A 21580-nucleotide genomic window follows, 5' to 3' on the forward strand; every position below is an offset into this window, starting at 1 on the left:
CTGCTTGCCGCGTCTGGCGGAGAAGCTGGCTTCCCAGGGTTTGTACCGAGAGCGGAATATAAAAAGCGATCCCCCCGAAAGCGAGGGATCCACACGAGCGGAGAGTGAAAGGAGAGAGAAGGAGAAAAGAGAAGGAAAAAAATGGCGGTACCCTACGGAAGGTGTCTCTTCTCGTTAGTTTGAAATCGTCCGGATGCTTTTTAGACGCGTTTTTCCTTAAAAGTCTGCCCGATTTGCCGGAAAAGGATTACTAGGTTCTGAGACGGCACCGTCCTCGTTTTACCGAAGCGGTCAGTCGCGCCGAACGCGCGGGTTGGCGCTCTCTACGTACTATTACGAGACTCCCACGACCGAAACTCGCCTTATATTTCGCCGAAAACCGGCGAGTTAGGCTTAACGAATGCCTTGTCGGGAAGCCTCGGTTGTAACGCGGCCAGAGCCCGACTTGGCTGCCGGGGACGAACCATGCTGAATACTCGCGGCGATTGCCCTTACCAATATGGCGAGTGCCCAGCGCGACCATTGGTTCTATATCGTCCTGCATTCTCTTCTTCTCAGTTTGGTGCTATGCAGGAAAGGAACTTTTGCTGACAAAAACAAATACTGTAAGTTTTCAAACCCTTTCCCACTCGGCCTGAGCGGACGTCATTAATGTTTTTTCTATAAGACCAATCCAGGGGATCGAGCTATAGTGGGTTGGGAGCAATGTGTACGCCGCGTGGTTTCACGTTCAAACACCCACGGCGCAGGCGTACCAATTTTCTCTACAACTTATTATTAATATTATTAGTAATATCTCTAATGGCAATGTATACTTCGCGACCCAAAATTTAATATCCCAACTTTACTCGTTAAAAGCGTACCTGGCGAGTTTTATCATCAAACCTAGAGCGTAACTCGTTTTCGAATAAATGTGGGATGGGAAAAAAATGTATATATATAGTATATACACGGCGGCAGCGTCTAGGCAAACGCATTTTACATGGACAATAGTGGAGCGGAGAGAAAGATTTTTATTATTAATTCGTCGCGGGTTTTTTTTATCCTTCTGCCTTTTTATAGTTACGGTTACGAGGCTGTAGCCCCATACTCCTCTCATTGGGGCCCCTGGAATAACCTAGTCGTAACACGTTATAGTCAAACGTTGCTGGCAGTTGGGTTTTACCCCTCGCGCCGTGTACTATTTCTTGGTGACCGCCGCTTTTATTGATTCTACGGTCTCTCCCTCCGCCGGCTCCTATCCTACACCTCTCCCGGTTTCGCTAGAAAGAAGAGAAGAGAAGAGAACTGAAGGGAAAATGGGGAAACGCTACGGAACGTTGGCACCACCACAGTGCACCGTGCATTCCCCCCCTCTCTGCCTGCCCAGTTTTCTCAAATACAAGCTGTATACGCGGTATATTTTCACATTTGTCTCTGGCTGCTAGAATTGGGGTAGGATGGCTCCGGACGCCGCTCCAAGTTTTCGCTTTGGGAATTAATATAAAACCCAACAGAAGTCCATTAGTCGGGGTACAAAATATTCCGCTTCTCTACTCGTAACAAAAACAATGGCTTTATTCAATAATTCTTTGCGTTAAAAATTTATAGAGGTTAATAATAAGTTTTATCTGTTGATTTGTAGATTAAATGAAACCTCTTTAATGCATGGTTTACTTTGAATTCCCATTCTTGCGGTTGAATCACAATCAGAAATAACTGACAACACTTGTCTGCACACTGTCTATAGAAATGAAAGCTTTATCCCCAAAATGCAAATAACGTTTGAGTAAAGTTTCCATAGATTTTACTTCCGCTTCAAATATTTATAGAACTTCCGCTAATGATCTTCTGTCCCCAAACGCGTAAATGTACGTATAGATACAACCTTTTCTCATCTCATTCTCTCATTTCTAGTGTTAATACCTACTCTACTGGCGTTTTAGGCATCCCAGAATCCTTTTGGGTTCCGTTGTAACGTTTATCTAAAATGATGCAGGCTCGAGATTATTACTAAAAGGGGGAAAAGGGTTATGGAAAACGAAAAGGAAGTGACTTTAGGGTCCACGTTCGCTTCCTCCCGCATCTGTTATCGTTGTATGGTGTTAATGCGTACTCACTATATCTCTAGCCAGCTTTCTTAATTATTTGCCAGGCGGTTTTCGCCGGACTGTTTTCTAATGAGCGACGTTTTAATACTAAAAGAAGAGCGTCTGCAGCCGCGTTATTTTAGCGGAATTACTCAGTTCTTAAACCTTTTCAATTAGCAGTTTTATTTAAAAGGGTTTTAGATAACATTTTCAAAGACACATTATAGACCTTGTTGAATACGATGTTCTACAGGCAGTCATAGGAAATACGTTGTTTCCGCTATAAGCGCGAGAATTATAGACTTATTTTAAATTCAGGAAATAATTAGGGTACAGTTATTATTTCTAAATTAAAGGAAATGAGTTTCCTGTGTACTATTTAAGTGTTTAAAGATTTGAAGTGAATTAATTTTTAATTAATACAGGAATAACTGTCTATGTTTACAATAAAATATTATCTGAGTTTTTATTATAAATTCGGGAAATAATTATAGATACGGTTATTATTAAGACTCGTGTTTCCTGTGTTATACAAAGTGATTGGACATTAATTAGTGATCAGGAAGAACTAATTACTTTTATCATTTAAAGAGAGTGATTTAATTGAATCAATTTATATTCAATTCCATCTATTATTCTTTGGTACGTACAACTATTTTTGGGAATGTACACTTTCAGGCTAGCTAGGTATAGTTTTGGCTATAGCTAAGTTCCATGATGGGGATCACTTAGGACGCACTTTTAATTTCCTTGAGGCCCGTCTTCAAAAGCTTTTTTTTTTCTTAGTCTTTTCGGTGCTCCATCTTACATCCCGTCTAAGTACTACGTTTCTTTTTACTTCGCTTCGGAATCTGGCCGAGCTCTACTCTACGCACCCTTCAAATCCAGGGAACACTCACTGTAAAAGGAAACCGTTGGAAAACTCTTTGAAACTTAACCCTGACCCGAAAACCCATACATGCCTACTTCAAAAGCAGGATACTGCATGCTTAAACACATAAAACAATCAGCTTAATTTGAACTAATATAATATTACCCCCCCCCCTTTCTCAAATGTCGAACATAAATGAATTCAATCTTTTGTTGCGTTATTCTCTTCGAGGTTTGTTAAGTTTTTTAGGTATAAAGAGAGTAATTTCCTATTGCTTAAGTTGAGTGTTCACTATATACACCCCATTCTTACGCATCTAGAATTGGCTCCTCTAGCAGCTATCTATACTGGTTCTAGTCGATAGGAATCAATACTGCAATTTCCCTTCGGACCCCCAGCCCTTATTCACCTCTTTCCAACCCCCCCTCCCTCCCCCCCGGGCTCGGCATTCGGTTCTTTGGCCGAGGATACATATGGCCCGCTGTTAACCGCCATTAACTATACTCTGAACTCTCTCGGCGCCACCACCTCTCTCTCTCTCTCTCTCTCTCTCTCTCTTTCTCTCCTTTTGTTTATTGATTTGCTTTAAAGTTTGCCGTTGAGAAATATGGGAGTATCGGGGCTTTGTTTTCGATAGCTCTAAAGGGATACTAATATTTCCAGCAATTTTCAAAATCATTAAAATCGGTGGCAAGATATTAATTTCTTTTATGAGTTTACTCTTAAAAATATTTGAAGATTTATAGTTTTTCAAAGTCGTCATGCAGTGAGTAGGGTTGTTTATGTCTCGACCGAGCTTGAAACCAGAAATAAGACAAATTTGCACTTAACTGGGATAGTTTAAAAATTAAATGCTTGGTGGTCTTCTGTTTAATTAAAAATTTTCAAAGGTTAACAATTGTAAGTGACAATTGTCCAGTTTTTTTTTTAATTCAAATGCTTTTGTTCCATTTATGGAGTGTTTTAGTAGCCCTTTTATTTTTTTCTGTTATTTTTCTCTCGTGTATTGTGTGAGAATCGGTGAATTTAGGGCTGGTACGCCATTAGTAAATACTTTTAAAAGTGTTTTGAAACGTTTTCTTTGTTTTCCTTTTTATAAAGTATTGTATTTTTCAGTGTTTTTTGTTGTTTCGCCAAAACACAATTCGTGTTTTGTTTGCCTTAATATAATATAATATAATATAATATAATATTACGGTAAAGGTATATACGACCTTTTTCTACGGGTTGGGTTTGTTGTCGAAGAAAATATTGTCGCTATTATTAATCAATTAATTGATATGAGGTACTAATTGCGTATGGTATAGCCAAAATAAGCAATTAACGAAGTTGTGGACTATTTTCTTTTTCATTTCAAAGAGCGGAGCGTGTAAAATAATAAATAAATCGTGTGTGCATCTACAATATTAATGAAGACACAACGCGAGGAATTAATTATTCTTACATTAGCCTACACGTTAGGCATCTGACGTAATGTTATATGGGGACTGTCATTGGCCACCCTAAAGCTAAAACGGAATCTGCGCCATTGAGAGCGATAATACATTATAATTTAAATTTATTTATTTATAAATAAGTATTTTATATGCTAATTTCTATTACAATGTCAATTCGTCAGAAATAAAATTTGAAAGTTAATAAGGTTTGCGGTTGTTAAAACTTACCTGAGGGTTTCTATCTTTCCAAGTATGGCTGGGATCCCATACGTTTATGTTATTTTTAATATATTAATTTATAACTTACTAAATATACGATCCGCATAAACAAACTGCCCAAGTTTTCATTATTTACTCACAGAAAAATACGGGATAATTAAAAATTAATATTTAATGATCAGATCGAATAAAATTATTACGTAAGTCTAGATATTTTCATAATTATATTACATTACATTTAAAGCGTGCTTTCACTGGGAAGCCAACATTTAGGGTGAAACTCCCCCATTGTATTTCAATACGCGCCTGTAGAAATGTTTAACCCGCAACACACCAGTGTTCAGGGTGAAGAAGCTTTCCAGGGGCCATAGAGATTAGCTTATCTGGTTTGAAAATTTTGTTCTAGGCCTATATCGAATCGGTATTGTTTTAGTTAAAAACGTAACTAATAATTCTATAGTAATAATCAATAATTCAAGGGGTCGGATACTTCTCCAAAACATGAAAAATCGTTAGATTTATCATCAAAAAACACGACTTAAGAAAGTACTTCTCATATCATATATTTTCTGGTATGGAGTACCTATTTCCGAAGATGTAAGTGATACGAGGAACTTACTGTAAAAGTATATTTATGATTATCGTTATAAAGAGGAAACTATTACTGGTCGGGAATTCCCCAATTTGGGAAAATACATCGCGTGTACCTCGCGCGGTTTGAATTATGGATTTCCTCTTTTCCCGGGTCGGGTCGAGTTTCAGCTCATTTTTAAAAACATATTCATTGACAAAGGCTTAGGGTGGCGTAACGAAGCGATTACTTACTCTAACCTACGGCTTAAATGGTTATATAACTCAAAAAATCTTGCGCGTATTAAAGCAAACGTTTTCTGTTATAGAGATAAATACGCGTTATTGTTCAAAGCGCAAATCCACAAGTCCTGATAAATGCTTTCAATTAACAATCCCTTCAAGCAAAGGGGTAATAGTCAATCAAATTGGCCGTTCGCTAGTTTCGTGTTTCTCGATATCTAGTTGTATTTACCTCAAATTGTTTAAGACGGTATACAATACTACGATATATATGTACAAATCCGGCCTGGTTTTGAACTAATTGCAATTCTCTCGGGTTCTTGGGCTCATTATTACCAAATTAAGGTTTAGTCGAGAAGGCTGGTTTTTTTATTTCGTTACTATCTCTCCTTGTATACGCGTTCTTCCTCCCCCACCCCGTTTTCTCGAGTCGTTTCTCGCTTCTCTGAACAACGGAAGACATACGTAACGTTTGCCGTTAATACCTAGACAATTCTCTAGCATTCTTGTGGTCACTTTGGTTGCCCAGCTCTTGCAGTTTGTCGCGCGGAATTCCTTGCCAAACCTCTTTATACTCGAAAAGCGGAAGAAAACCCGAGGCTTACGAGGTTTTTTTGCTAAAAAATATTTCGCTTTTTCTCGCGCGTCAAGGGTAATTAGGCCTGCAAAATACTAGCGCCTCTTAATTACCCCGAGCCGCGCTGGACTTACGGAAAGTTAAAACGACCATACGACGCCCACCTTTTGGCCTAGATAAACCTTTCAGAGGGTATAATAATATACAAGCAAGAATGTTTTCCATACATAAATAAAGATTTTCTAAAAATAAAAACGCGTTGAATGTTTGCGAGGATTACATTGGTTTAACGAATATCAATATAGGTATAATTTTCCTTGAGCCTTGGTTTTTAATATTTTGAAATTTTCCGAGCTAACTTGAATTCACAAACCGAGGCTTAAGCTCTAACGGGCCTTACTGCATTGCCAAAAGAACTTTGCTCGCTTATTATTCACTAAATTATAAAGAAATCTTATTTAAAGCTTATTTTCTATGGCAAATTGTACGAAAGCTTTGTAAATCCTACTAAATTAACATACGAAGGGGATGAATTTTCCTAACTTCATTAATGTCCAGACACGATCGCAAATATTACCCACACCTTTAACTTAATTTGCATAATAATTTTTTTTCGCTTGAACACTTGATTAACTCTCGTTATTTACAGGCAAGAGCCTCAATTTGAAACTTGATCCCCCAAAGAAAATTTATTCTAGGAGATAGACTAGTCAGGGACGGCCAAAAAACGTAAAAAACAAGTCTCATTTTTTTCTTTATAAAAAGTTGTTTTTAACCTTATGCGGAAAACCTTTTTAATCAAGTCTGTTGACTTTATTCGTTTGTTTGGGGACTTAGACTTTACACTAATATTAGATTTTTTCTTAGAGTTTAGGCGTGAATATCGTCAATTTCCTTGTGAATATTGAAGGGTTACTTTACTGTTTAACTTTAAATACTTATAATTAAAACTACAATTAATTATATTAATTTATAACTCGAAAAGTTTGTTTTAACCCAATGAATATTAATTAACTCCTCAAAAGAGTCCTTTTTAAAACCCTCAAGTTATTGTTACAGAGAATCTAATAATACAATAAAATGAATTTAAAATTATATTAGATTTTGAAAATAAAATCTCTTTACTCGAAGGCGAAGCCAACATTTAGGGTGAAACTTCCCCATTGTAATTCAATCAGCGCCTGTAGAAATGTTTAACCCGCAATGAATGAATGAATGAATCTTTATTTGCCTTCTTAGTAGATCCTTTTTGAAACAGGGAGGAGCCACTACTGGCTCGCAAGCAATTGGTACATACCCTTTTTTTTTTTTAGCATTAGAAAGGTAAGATTTACAAGATTAAATAAAATTAAATATACAATATGAATATATAAAATGAAACAATACATTTTGTATTTTGTTTTACTTCCAACGGAGTGAGAGGGGGCGCAGCACACTAGCAGAATGGGGGAGGAAACTGTTATTGTTTTTTAGGTAATGTTTTTGAACGGCGTTGATTCCAGAGGGTAAGAATCCTTTTGGTAAGTAAAATGTCGGAGGAGAATACGTGGGGATCAATGTAACCTAGACGAATCTCGAGTGTTGTAGCCCGAGTAGAATATGCCACACGAACCGAGGCAAAATCAGGGCATACCATGACTATATGGTGAACATCTTCAACCGTATTTGGACACCAGTGTCCAGGGTGAAGATGCTTTCCAGGGGCCATAGAAAATGCACTGAGAACTTTTTTAATCGAGATTGTAATGTGTTTATATTATTATTTTGCTTAATAACTATCAATACAAGCATTTATTACAAACACGGACGAAAAAAAAAGTAGATCCTAAATCTCTCCCCTTAATATTTGATAGAATTAAGTGGGGCGAAAGGATATAGGTGTGAAAAACGTTCCTGTAAGAAAAGAAAAAAAAAGCTTTCTCGCTTGAAGATATTTGATAGTACACACACTCTATGGGCCCCTTTTTTGGCTCTAGGCGTTAGTATAGTTTCCGTTTGGGTTCTCTTCTCTCTTCTGGAAGATTTATGAGACACGGGGCCCGTTCCGTTTTTGTATTACGAGTATTAGTTCTTGAATACGCCTTGCTAGTCCGCGATATTAATTTGTCTAGCGATCATAGACAAGTAGTCATTTGTAGTAGACGCTGTGCTGATACGCCATTTCTCTTTTCTCTGCTCGGCGGACTCCTTAATAGTCTGCTGCGGTTTCTTTCGGAGTTACTTATTTTGTCGTTTAGAGGGTTAGAGGCCAGACAAAACATACTTTGCTTCTTGTTTTTATATTCGTAAATACACGCTGTTGTTTGTTATTTAACCAAGTGTTAGAATGCATCGTGGAGAATCATATTTTTCTTGGAACTTTTTGACTTAACGTAACTTTGCAAATAAATATATATTACGTTTAAAATATATATTATTTTGTTTCGGTGGGAAGATATTTGATTTGTTTTATTATACAGGGTGTTTCTCTTTACTGCCTCGACTTTGCGGAGTAGACAGAGACTTATATAACAAATAATATTTATTTTCAAAGTCCAAGAAACCTGGGTTTTATTTCTTAGGTGATTTTTGTTTTTCTTGAAGATAAAGGACCAGAATATACGATTATAACTTTAGCCCTGAAATCCCGACTTATGTCACTTTCTAACTTTGAAGTCATTTATAAAACATATCTTATGCTAAAAATAATCAGTTAATTTAAAATTCGATGTAATAATCCTTACAATTAGACTCATTTTGATTTCCGCTGATAAACGTAATCAAACTAAGAGATTAATTCGGCTCCTTAAAAGAACTTCTTCCCAAATAAAGAGAGGTAATAAATAATGCGCGTATAATTAACCTACAACTTTCCAATATATGTAAAACATCCATTGTAAGAAGCTCATCTCAGAGTCGTCGGAAAGGTTCGCGACACGTCTACCCACGTGCCTCGCCTTGGCCTTTAAGTAAATTGATAAAGTTAAGTTGGGCTAGCTCTTTCCTTCCCTCTCTCTTGCCTGTCGGTTAAACTGCAAACGTCGATTTATTCCCCTTCTTTAAACGCTGAAAGACGACTCTCTTGACTTGGCTGGTCAGCTTAACAAGCGAAGCCCTATTATGTCTTCCCCTCTCCCCTTTCACTCCTTCCAGCTAGACGACGTCCCGCTTGAAAAGTACAGAAGTAAAGATGAGCTTTTTATTTACTCCTTAAGCGACGGTTCGGATCCCCAGAAATCATTATTAATAGCAAACTACTCCATTAAGGTGCCCAAGCCGACTTTAATAATTTCTCAAACCTCGAATCCTACCCCCGCCCCCATGTCTCCCTTTCCAGGATGTCTCCCGCAACTACCTATGTCCCCGTTTCGTATATCCTATATCCACTTCACCAGAGACGTCCATGTATTGATGTAAAGATGTAATATCATCCCAAACATTTGCTTTCTGTGAGGTTGAATTCTTTTTTAAATGTGTCTCTTAGACGTAACTGATCTGTAGAATTTTTAGGGACAGTTATAGATCAGTCCAGGGCTTTTGTGAATATGAAAAGAAGTATTTTTAATGAAATACGAAATATTGAAATGCGTCCTAGAGATCGTCGGTACTTGTTCGTAGTTCACCTCTTATTATGGTCATCTCTTCACCACTACACTATTTTTAGGCGTTTGGTAATGAAATATTTCAAGCTCTCGAAGAAATGGAGGGTGGGGGTAGGAATGGGTGGTCTCCTTAGCTCATCGTATACACTCTTCTCTAGCCCTAGCCGGAAAATAATCATGGCCGCCTCCCCGGTCTCCTATTGAGTCCATTACGAAGCGCGTTGGAGAGTCAAGGAGACCATTTCTCTTAGACTATAGGTGGAGGAGGAGAAGAAAACTTGGGTGTACAGAAACACCGACGCTCGCCCAACTTCCATAAGGGCGCTTAGGAAAAATTATGGAGGACCCGGAACGATTTAGGCAGCAGCGAGTAGAAAAAGAGAACTTACAAGGGAGTGGAAAAAGATGGGCATCTTTTTTTTTGTTGTTGTTGTACTTTACACGCTTATGGGATGCTTGAAAGTTGGACGTCCTTTTGTAGTACAACGACACGACTGAAACGTCGCGCCAAACAATAAGATCGTGTTTTCCATAAGCATATTTTTTATGTATAAGACAGTACCGCATTTATTAAACGGTACTTGCTTACATGGTCTGCTCAGTTTTGGCAGTGCATCGGTGGCATTCTTCTATCTTGACGTGGCAATAATTAGACAACTAAAGTTCAAAGTTCAGACAGTTGAAATGGAAACGTGTACGGGAACGTGTAGCTTTTAAATTCCATAAATGTTTGTAGTTGTTAAGCCTAATTTGAAATTTAAAATTGAAGAGGAGTGTACGTTTTTTTTGTGCCAAACCTGAAAGATCTCTTACTTTTTCATACGCCTTTTAGGCCTAAATTCTACAATTAATTTTGGCAAACAAGGGCAGGAAAGAAAAGAAAACCTCCTAAGATAGTGGATTTCTAGGGCATGATTCGAATCTACTCCATATATAACTCACGACTGACAACGCGACTGTCGGGATTAGCATTAGACGGTCAAATGCCCTTGAGAAAGGAGTGAAGGCAGATCCGCGACTTCTTATTTTTTTATCAGTTTATATGTAGGGCTTCTTGCCCGCTTCGGGGTGTTGAAGGAGACAGCCTAGTTTTGTAGTCGAGTTTTTTCTCCTGGCAAGCTTTCCCTTTGTCGCGGGTATTCCACTTTATCGGTGTCGCCGCCGAACTCTCTTCTAACCCCTCGTCTTCTTCCTTTCTGGCGAGTTCCCTTTTTTTTAACGACCTTCAGTTCCCCGGCCTTTTTTCCTTTGACGTTTTTCCTGCAAAACTGGCAGAAGACATTAGGGGAGCGAGTTATTATATACGCCACGCTTCTGGCCGCAGACCATGCGAAGAGTGGATCGGCTAGAGATGGGGGGTATGTATATGTGTAAAGCAAAGACCATATTAAACTTCACCTGGACTGTTCACGTGGCAGACGGTTCTAAAATTTAGTCATCGTTTTGATCACCTTGAATCTTTTCTTCGTTGTTATGATAGTCCTTGTTGATTAGCTCAGAACCCAATTGTAAAGTTGTAGCTTGGACACGACTACAAATCGGTACGTTGAAATCTAACAATCTTGACCTCAAAAATGAGTTTTTAATGGCCATAAAAATATGAAGCTTGGAGTTAAAGAAAAATGCTAAAACAGATATCGCATGAACTTTACAGAGACAAACTCTGAACAAAGTTCATAGCTCTTGACAAGCTACCCAGCAGTCTCTATGGGAGTATGTTCCAGACCCTCCACCAATGAATAGGAATGAGGCCGATTTAAGGATAAAACGGTGAAGGCGCGTGATGTCCTGGTGAGGCTTTTAAAGGTTTGTGGACGTCAGGACCCGAAAAAAAAAGTTTTTTCCTAGACGATTATGAAAGGAAAGATGACTGAGTGAATTTGTCCTATGGCTCTCTTGCCGAAACTCCTTGGGAGAAGTGAGAGACGGAAAGGAAGAAGGTGAGGATAGAATGAGAGAGTTAAGATGGGTTACCCCCATCCTTCCCGGCCTTCCTTCTCCCCCCCCACCACTACACACTATCGGAAGAAGTGGCTTTCAGACTTGGTAATAGGATACGTTGAATAAAGAACGGATTAGCCGCGCGTGTCACAACCCGATTTGATAGTAAGAGGATCAGAATGTTATTCGCGACCGACACAGACTTGATTCCATCTACCCTACCCAGGATGGACTCTCGCGATAAAAAGAAATATATTGGGCCTCACTCACGACTTCATTTCTACCGCAACTTAGCACGATTTTATTTTCTGAAATAGGGTGTCAATTAAATTAGCATTGTATTTCAGTTTTCTACAAGTCACTGTGTAATTGTGACAAAGAGCATTACACTTTTAAAAGGGAATGTCACAAAGATGTTGCAGTTTTGCTTCTGCCTGCGTTAGAAATGTTTTTTCATGAAACAGTTGTTCAAATTCATTTGACAAAAAAGCTGAAAGGTGTAATAACGTTTGTACAAGAACTAATGTTTTTGTGTCGAGCTTGTAGGCCTATTTAGTTTAGGTTCTGGACATTCACGGGCGCATTTTTATAACTCTGGACTCTTTTTTGCGTTATCATTGCAGACCACACTTCGACTTTATGCGTCCGGGAGCGCTATCATCCTTTGTATAAAAAAATCGACGGAGCGGTGCTGAGGTCCGATTCAGAGCTAAACCTGGATTGCGTCATCACATTTCAAACGGACTCCATATTGCAAAAATTCATGCTCAGATTCGAGAGGTTAGCGTTGGATTGCTACGACCATCTTTATATCTACGATGGTGCTCACGCTTTCGGTAATCACAGGGTAAGAAACATCTATTAAAAAAACTTTGCCTAAAGCCATTAGACTAAGGCTTAAAATGTAAATGTGTTTGCCTAAAATATTTCAAAATGATCCATCTTCCTTTGGGATTTGAACAAAATTTAAATTGTTGTGGCGTAAAATTATCGCGGCAGTCTAAACAAAAATAACATTAGAGCTAATTAAGAATAAAAGTAGGTAAAACCGAAGCTTTCGTATAAACATTAAAATCGCCAAACATTTTCGAATCAAAATATGCCAAAGAAATAGAAATTTTCTTTTTAAATGATAACTTCGGTTTAGCGTAATTAAAATGGCCAGTTAAATACTAAAGACGTAATCGCGTAGATTTATCTTGAGGCAAAACGGGTGCGTATATGAAAATAATTTTAAATTTTAATTTTCTTTTTAGAGTAAACAATTCCTTTAAAGTTTCCGCACGCGTTGTTGAAGGTGGGGGGCGGCGCGTACCATTTTAGCTCTCTTTAATGAAAGGCGACGTTTTAATTGCTTCTCAATCCGATTAGTAGACGCTCGCGTGGCGAAAAATAAACGTTTCTATGGCAACCTACATCTTCCTCGAGAAATTTAGTGACCGAACTCTCTTTTAAAGGGGATTTTAATTAACAGGCGTAAATTCTTTAGGACCCGCGCAAAAAGCAGCCGACCTAAGTGTAACGCGCGCTAGCTCAGTCTAGACGGATTAAAAATTACTCTTTTTCCAGGAAATTATTATAAAATCCAGGAAATATACTGTAGATGTAAACTTGTTCGTGCATCTCGTAAACTTCCCACACGCTTTTCAAAAATTTATTGACGTTTATTTTAGGACTTTCGTGTAGTTTAATTTAAGTAATAATTTCAGGAGTACACCCCCGCCTTTTTCCCCATAGTTGCCTCGTAATAGTCTATAGAATAAGGCTCTTTTCACGTGATTTGTGACGTCACAGAAATACGGCATTTTAGATATTTGCACGAAAAAAGGACTACAATTGAGAATAAATAATTTAGGAGTAGAAAATAAATGCTAATTTTAGTACACAGTAGCCTAAAAAAACGCGGAAACTTAATCTCCATAAACGAAAGAAATATAATATCCCCATTTTCTTGTTAAAATAACATTACAAGTCGAAATTAAACTAGCCAGCGTGAAATAAAATTCTAAACTTGGATTCTATTTGCATGCGCCATATTTCTTTAAATGGCTATAAAGTTTCCGCCGAAATTCGATTAGAGTTGGGAGTTGTTGTATAGGAATTCTTTATCTTTCTCTAGCACTTCTTTGTAGTAGGTGAAACGCGCTAGGCGGGAATCGTTGCGAAAGACGTTTGAAAATCGTTCTGTCGAAGAAAACCAATAAAACCCATTAAACATTCTCTTTTATAGTTCGGCTTTCTTTTATATAAAATGCGAAATGAGAAACCAAGGAGGGGGAAAAATATATTGAAAAGATGCGATGTTCCAAATATTCTAATAGCTTTTGCGCCCACAAACACCAAGCTTAATAGATATAGATGTTGCCTGGCTTGTTTCCACACCAAAGAAAAATTGAAGACTGATCAATAATTGATAGTCCAACCTCGTATTAATGCGAATCAATCTTGAAGACGCAAAATTTTATTTGCCAGAAAACTTTACAATTAAGTTTAGTTGCTAGAACTTTTAATACGTGTACTTCGAAAACGTCCAACCTCCACATTTGCGTTAGTCAACCTTGGTTGGCGCCAAATCACTCTGAGCTTGTAGCTAGCTCCCATTTGTGTATTTGTTATGACGTTCCCGAAATGATTTCCTCCCTCCATGATCGGTAGAGGCAAAAATTTTCCGCAAGTTTTTCAAAGTCTTTAAATGGGAAAAAGAGCAGCGTCCGTTATCGGTTGTCTACGTTGTATCCGTTATTTTCCTTCGATTCTAAAATGCCACCGAGACAGAGAGAGTGAAAAAAAGAACTGACGAGCCGTCTCTATTTTCGTATACCTGTCAGCTATCCCTCTATAGTTTATATCAGCGTTGCTCGATTATTGTTTTGGTAGGTGAATTAAAGACATTATTGCTAATCCAAGTACAATTAAGTTCTTGTTTCCAATTTAGTATTTATCGATGAAGCAGTGATATAACTTTATTCACGATTTTCTTTCCGCTGCTTAATGTTTTAATCAGAGAAATTCATTATTTAAACAAATGGGGTCTGAGATTAGTTAAATAATTGATTAAACTTAATTCGCTCTAATTACAGAGAAATCCTTTCAGTACGTGATTGCCCAACTCTTTCCCTTTCTAGCGATTCTAAAGTCTTGGAATTGCAACAATTAAGACTCGAGTAATCCACCTTTATTCCCGGTGCGTGTGCCGAGGCTTAAACAGGCGATTTTTATTGAAAAATCTGGGTCAGAATGTTTCGCCGTCTGCTTCAGAGTCGAACATTTTTAACTCTGAAGCAGACGACGCATCATTTTGACCCTTGTCAGTTAAGCCTCGGCCCACGCATCGGGAATAAGGTGAATTTAGCAAATTATCAAAAAAACATTACGTTCTCTCCAAACCATTTTTAATTAACATTCTTTACAGACGTTAATTTATGCTAAATATTCTTTAAATGTGTGATAGCCCAACTCTTTATCTTTCTAACGATACTAAACACTTGAGGTAACATCCATCTGGGGTCGAAAAAAGAAAAGAAAAACTTTCTTCTCTCCCTATATACTCTTTGTTGATACACTCTTGGTACGATACGTCTCGGGATTTCAATAAGCTAGCTAACTCCAAAGACCCAAAGTCACTTTCGAAGATGGGATATTTTTCCCAAGGAAAAACATAAATGCTACATAAAACTTGCTAGGTTATATAGCTAAGTCACTGCTACAACTAAAAGAAATATGTTTAGTATAAGGAAAAAAAGAATATAACGTAAAAACTGGAATGTATTTCATTTTTTTCCCCGCTGGTCTCTAAAGAAACAGGTATTTCTCTCTGTAGATATCTTAGAAAACTAGATGAAATTTTATTTTATTTTGCTTCTTATTTTGTTTCTTATGCTCCGTAGTTTTATGTTACGTTTTTTAAAAGAAAATTCGAGCGATCCCCGTCATATACTTGATATGATAAAAGTTAGTTTCAAACTCTATTTATAGCTAAAAGACGCTGGTCTATAGAATTTTAGGTCCATGTAAAAACACGTTATATTATGATTAAATTTTTTAGTTTTTAATATTAAAATATATGTTTCAAAGTTCAACTGGTGAGCGATATGAACTTTATTCCCAAGGTGAACTCTGACCTGTCATTTCTTTGAATACCCCAATCTCACTCAACTTTTGCTTTGAGCGTTTGAAATTAAGTCTGTCAAAAAAGTTAGCATTTCGATAGATTTGTGAGTTTTTTTTTCAAATTTTGAAAATACATGTCAAAGTCGTCATTTTTTCTATTCGAGACAATTTTTCACGTTCTCTATATCACGTGACATAAGCTTGAGAGGGAGGGAGGTGGCCTCCTTTTTTCTTAACGTAGAAAAAGAGGGTTCTATAGTTTATGTTCGACGTCTGGTGCGGAAAGCTGGCTTTGGTAATGACGGAAGATTTTCCCCCTTTTATACCGTAATTTCCTTAAAACTCCCTTGGCGAATCGATATAAAAAGGAAAGGGTGCAAAGGCCCAAGATCCTAAGAGAGGAGAGGAGAGGAGAGAAAAGGGATCTCTCTTCCCCGACCCGGAATCTCTCTAGTTCTCTACGTCGCCGCCCTTAACTTCTTTTCAGAAGCTTTAAGCCTTTGTTTAGAAGCGTCGAAGCGCTCCCCCGCATCTATCGCTTCCCGGACGTACTATACGAGAAACATACCGTCATTCCAATGGAAGATTTACTCTTTTTTATTTTTTGGTCCTTTTTAAGAAGAGGGTTTTTTTTCTTCGTCTTCCTTCTTACTGTCTTTTGAAATTGTTTCTCTGTCGAAATTATATGGCTTCCAAAATCGGATCGGCTAGTTTCTGAAACTTTTTTAACAAGTGGTCCTCCTTTTAGCTGTAAATTTCTCTTTGGTTTTCCAAACCCAATGCTAAAAGAAAAGAATTCTTTATATTCTCGCGTTTCTTTAAAGGTCATTGCGACTGAAACCGTGACCTTAAAGGTCATGTTATAAAACGAGTAGTTCATTCGTGATGATTTAAATTTTATTGGTAAAGGATTGTTTCTTACAAACACCTAATTATAAGTATCATAGGTTCACCTTTGATCCAGGTTTATTTCGGGTTAGTTTTGGTTAGATTCAACGTTGGAAGAAACGAACTTTGGAGGTAACGATATTAGTCACCCTACTTCATTTTTGAAAAGATATCTCAACCAATAATCGAGATAGGTTTGCATCTATGAGAGATGAAATCTCGAGTTCTATGCCCAAAATCGCACGTTATAACTGCACCACCTTGTCAGTAATTTTCTCCTTGTTGGGAAGGAGAGTCGCGTAGGCGAGCAGAGCACCACCGAGAGGTTGAATTGCCCGTAAGTCAAAAAAAAAGAAAAAAGAGAGTAAAAGATGACTTTGGTCTTTATGTCTAAGATAAGGTAGAGTTGATCGTTCTTCTTTCTCTATTGGCTTCTCGACTGTGCCCTCATTTGATGAATAACCCTTGTCCTATCGTCGCTACGATAACAAGGCCCCTAGGAAACTAAAACGGACGTCCTTCGCTTGTCATCGCGCCAGCTAGCGTTATATTTCATTACTGAGGATTATAACGAACAACGTCGTTGCACTTATCCCAGTTCACAACCCATACATTCTCATTTGTTCCTGATTTTTTCACTCTCTCCTCTGTACTTACGTCTTGTCATTTCATCTCACCGTGTTCATTAGACAGAAAAGAAATCAAATATTTTTTACGTTTCCCCAGAAAATCGTAGGCGAATTAACTATTCCGGGTGATTGATTATAATCGTAACCAATTAATTAAGTAATTAGTTCCTACAAATACATTTACTAATTCGTGCCTTTTAAAGACGCCAACCCCTGATCCTAAAAGCCAATTAAAAATACCTTTTAGAAAAAGTTCCTTTATTAGATTAATAAGTGTTTTAATTTAAATTTAAATTTCAAATACAATCTAAATACTATTTTAATTTAATGCCATCTTTAAGACAGTTTAATTCCCCTCTGGAATCTTTTCAACCTGAGCTTCAATTAGAAATATTATAATCCTTAAATTCGGAATGAAAAATCAAATAAAATGAAATAGAACAATCATTAAAATTCTAATTATTTTAACCGAATAATTAGGAACCCTTCTTAATAAATTTTATTGGCTAAGAATATTGTCAAAAAATCTTTTTATTAAATCGTAGTTTAAAATTGTGACAGATTTTCGGGGGTTGAAGGGAAAAGCGATCATCCATTATTTATACATTAAGAGTCGACACATGAGTAACGAGACCTAGTAGTAAAATTCCCAAAAATTTGATAGTTTCTAGATGGGGACGGGGAGGTGGGGCTTTAAAGTTAATGCGGCACTGAGTGTTTTAAAATCATTAATTTTTCTTCCCCTTTGCTCTCTCGTGACGGCTGTTTCCATTTCACTGTCTTTTCGCATTGACACAACGGTTTAACTCGCGCCCCCCTTTAAAGACTATTGACGACGACTATTCATAAAAGTGACAATCGATCTTGTCACGAAATATCGATACATTAATGTTAAAATGTCGTAACTCCGTTTTTTTATGGGATTCTAAGATAGTGGATGGTTTTGAGTTTTCAATCAACTTTGAAACCAATAAATTTGAAAACCTCCGCTGGTCACTCTGAGTTTGTGACCACAAAAAAAGGGTAGTAAATTGGTAAAAAGATTGTAAATCTTTTGGATAATTTGTAATTCATCTTATTTTGATGCAATAGAGTAATTTCATAGGAGTAAGAATGTTTTTTCTTTAAAAGTGAATTACTTAGCATCTAAACCTCCCTAAATGTTGCTCCATGGTGGGAGATTGGAACGTGGCATAAGATACAACCTTTGACCTCTGTTTTCTTAATATTACATATTACACATCAGCGTCTTTCTTTTGCTTCTTGATGTTGGCATCTTTATTGAAACATTTCTTCTTTTTTTGGGGGGTTTTCATCTAGGCCGATTTGTCATGCCGGAGTACGAGGGCAGATTTTGGCACTATCTATACGCAAAGCAACTACGTCACGTTGAAGTACGTGACGGACGGACGGAGCGCCACTGGGAACGGTTTCGAACTGATTATCACCGCCATACGAGAATCACGTAAGTACATATCAGAGCTACTGATATAAAAAAAGAAGTTTCCAAAAAAAAAAAAGAAAAATTTCGGAGGACTAGGTTTTTTTCTCTCTATACGGGGGCAGCGTATTAATCATTTTTGGTGACGGACTGTACCAACCAAAAACCGACACTTTGAGACGCGTCGAACTATGTAGTAACTCTTTTAAGAAACCTTCCTAGAGATACAATGTTTTAGGGGTAAATTTTGTTCGGGATATATCCTGTTTCAGACGTTTGGTTACAGGGAGTTTTTGACTTGACTATGATTGATTTTTTGCTATGAAAGCTGGGCGGAGTTAAACATTTTTTTTAAACGTAATTTTTGACGTTTTTCCGAAGAGCTCCCGATGGGGGGGGGGGGTTCATTTTAATTAATTCCGTTTGTGACAAAACAAGAATTTGTCTATTAACTGTAGTGGAAAGCCCTTTGCTAATACCATAAGTTCATAATATGTTCCATAAGTATGACCCTACTTCTTGACAAGCTCTCAGTAACCATCGAAAAACTTATGGAACATATCTTATGAACTTTTTCTAATGCCTAACTTGCATTGAAACTTTTGTTAAGCCTTGTTTGAATTTTTCTTAAATTTTCTGCGTTTTGCCAAAACATTAAATTCCCAGCTAAGCCTTTTAATATTAATTTTAAAATTCCGTGTACGTGAAAAGTGAATTCCATCGCTTGATTTTTTAATATAATGCCAAAAAAACGCAACCCTTTAAATTTGTATAATAACAAAGATTCCAGTGATTATGTATACATCCCCGAAAGAATTATTATTTTTTTTATTAAAAATGGCGTATCCGGTAACAGCCTTTCCTGTATCTGAGGTGCCAGCCTATAATGTCGTCGCCGGCGGTTCAGTCTTGCCTCTACAAAATGTTTTTCCCATAATCAATACTTTTTAGACGGAAATCGGAAAATAAGAGCTGTAATCTTATTCCCATCACTGGGACACGGAAGAGGATCGGGTGAAAAAATGTATATAAAAAAGAAAAATCATTAAAAACCAAACAAAAAGAAAAAAAAACGTGCCAGCATTGAACTTGGCGTCTGCTAGCTTAGCTTATTTTGTCATTCTAACCTTTAAAGGGATACTTAAGTATAGGAGATTTATTCAAATTTTCCTTGCTTCAAGATGAAACCATTGTAAATGGTACTACGTTTTTTCACTGGATACTGAGAGCTTGTCATGAAGTGCAAAATTTTACACGATTAGGTAAAGCTATTTGGGATGGGCGTTGATTATCAGTCAAATCAACTTAAGTATTTCTTTAGTGAACGTTGTTTTTCTTTCCTAATTAATTAAGTGATGACAATCAAGTGAAAAAGAGGGGTGAGGGAGGTACAAGCTATTTAAGAGCTAAAATCGGGGACATTAATTGTATCTGTAGAAACATTCGTTAATCAATGTCTTTTCTTTTATACGTTTTGGATTTGCAATGAGAGCTCGACTCTCTTGATGACTCTCTCTCCCTCTCCTTTGTTCTGTTACGTTAGGAAATTTCCTATCCCATTTATTTTTTACCTCATTTAACAATGTCAAGAAGTATGACCTCGACTCTTTTTCTGTTCATGTTATTCACACTTTCTAGCGGTTGGATGCAGGGATTTTCACTGTATGAATGATCATTGCATACCCCAGGATTTGAAGTGCGATCAAGTTAACCATTGCGGTGATAACAGTGACGAAACGGCGCACGCCCAATGTATAGGTAAGGTTTATTGTTTTGAGTTTAGTTCCGCGTTAGGGCCTATTTTGTCCGAGCTCTTCTGGTATAGTTCTTAATTGTTTTGTTAAATAGACGAAAGCCAAGGAGCCCGTATTATGGGGATCGGTATAACTGTCTTCATTTCGGGCGTCATCACTATCATATTATCGTGCTTCATATCAGCGGTGGGCATCACCATTTGCTTGTGTCGTCGGCACCAGCAAAGAAGTTTGCGTTCCGGGGTCCTGCAAGGGTCGCAGCAGCCGGATGGGCTTCACCCCTCGGCGCCCCCGACGGCTCTGGCCGGACATTCGCCTTACCCTAGTAAGCGTGTAATGCCTCTTTTTTAATCTATCTCTATCTATGCCACGTAACGTTGTCGTCCGTCAGTGCCCCTTTTTTGGGCTGAAGTAACAGGTAGGAATTTAAGGACCCTTCCCCGAAGACTCCACCCCGTACCCCCCGTATATACGCTATACTTTTCAATTTTGAATAATTAATGCACATTTCTCGTACGGCGCTTTTCCTTGTCTTCGACGTTGTTCGTAAAATACTACAAGCATCGAGTATTACCAAGTACCTTCGCTTCCGAGATAGGATAGGGTTATTTATTGATTTTTTGTGCAAATTTGTTATTCAAATTTCTCCCCCTCGGTATTCTCTAAGGGGTTGTATGTTGTTCAACATTTCTCGATGCGCCATAGCCTTACTCACTCGCTATTATCATTGGGAAACCCTTAATAATGGGCATTCGTTACGCCCTCGTACGGTGTATGTCATATTTAAATAATATTTAGAGCAGCTAGCCTTATATAATTTTATCAAATTTCCTTCGCCTGTCGAACCATGAATTATTATAAAAAAGATGATTATTTTAAAACAAAGATTGATAAAGTATGGTTCAACTCCAAATTATATCGGCACAGTCTTATCACGCGTACCAAACACTTTCATCTGTATTAACCATATTGTTTGCCCTAATTTTCAAAGTACATTAGACGGTTAGAGAATTTAACTTTAGGCCTATAATCAAACTAATTATTGTCGGGTATTTTACGAACATCGTAGCACGTACGCCTAAAGCTATAAACCTCCGCTTAAAGCATTGAACCCTTTTCCCGAACCCACTTAAAAGTGTTAATGTCATCACGCTTTTTGCTTAAATACACGAGTTACTTCAGGCTGAAGAGGAATTCTTTCTCGATGGAATCCCATGGCGTTAGAAATTAAGATATTAGGTGTTATTATCA

At 37.6% G+C, this 21580-nt stretch overlaps 1 protein-coding gene across 2 annotated transcripts in view; it reads left to right on the forward strand.

The window, feature by feature from the left end:
* Positions 1-21580, forward strand: part of loaf (low-density lipoprotein receptor domain containing lost and found) — a 25804-nt gene continuing 4224 nt past the window's right edge. The window contains exons 1-5 of one of the 2 annotated variants that reach the window (XM_089861997.1): positions 1-605; positions 12131-12354; positions 18455-18599; positions 20214-20333; positions 20424-20662. In XM_089861997.1, the coding sequence (XP_089718123.1) occupies positions 500-605; positions 12131-12354; positions 18455-18599; positions 20214-20333; positions 20424-20662 (834 nt within the window). In that variant the 5' untranslated portion in view covers positions 1-499. The remainder of the gene's footprint in view (positions 606-12130; positions 12355-18454; positions 18600-20213; positions 20334-20423; positions 20663-21580) is intronic. The other variant, XM_089861998.1, reaches the window with a different exon arrangement.

This window comes from Phalangium opilio, unplaced genomic scaffold, assembly GCF_054372755.1.
Source record: "Phalangium opilio isolate 3A_F unplaced genomic scaffold, DU_Popi_V2 ptg000528l_1, whole genome shotgun sequence".
Classification (NCBI taxonomy): Eukaryota; Metazoa; Arthropoda; class Arachnida; order Opiliones; family Phalangiidae; genus Phalangium; species Phalangium opilio.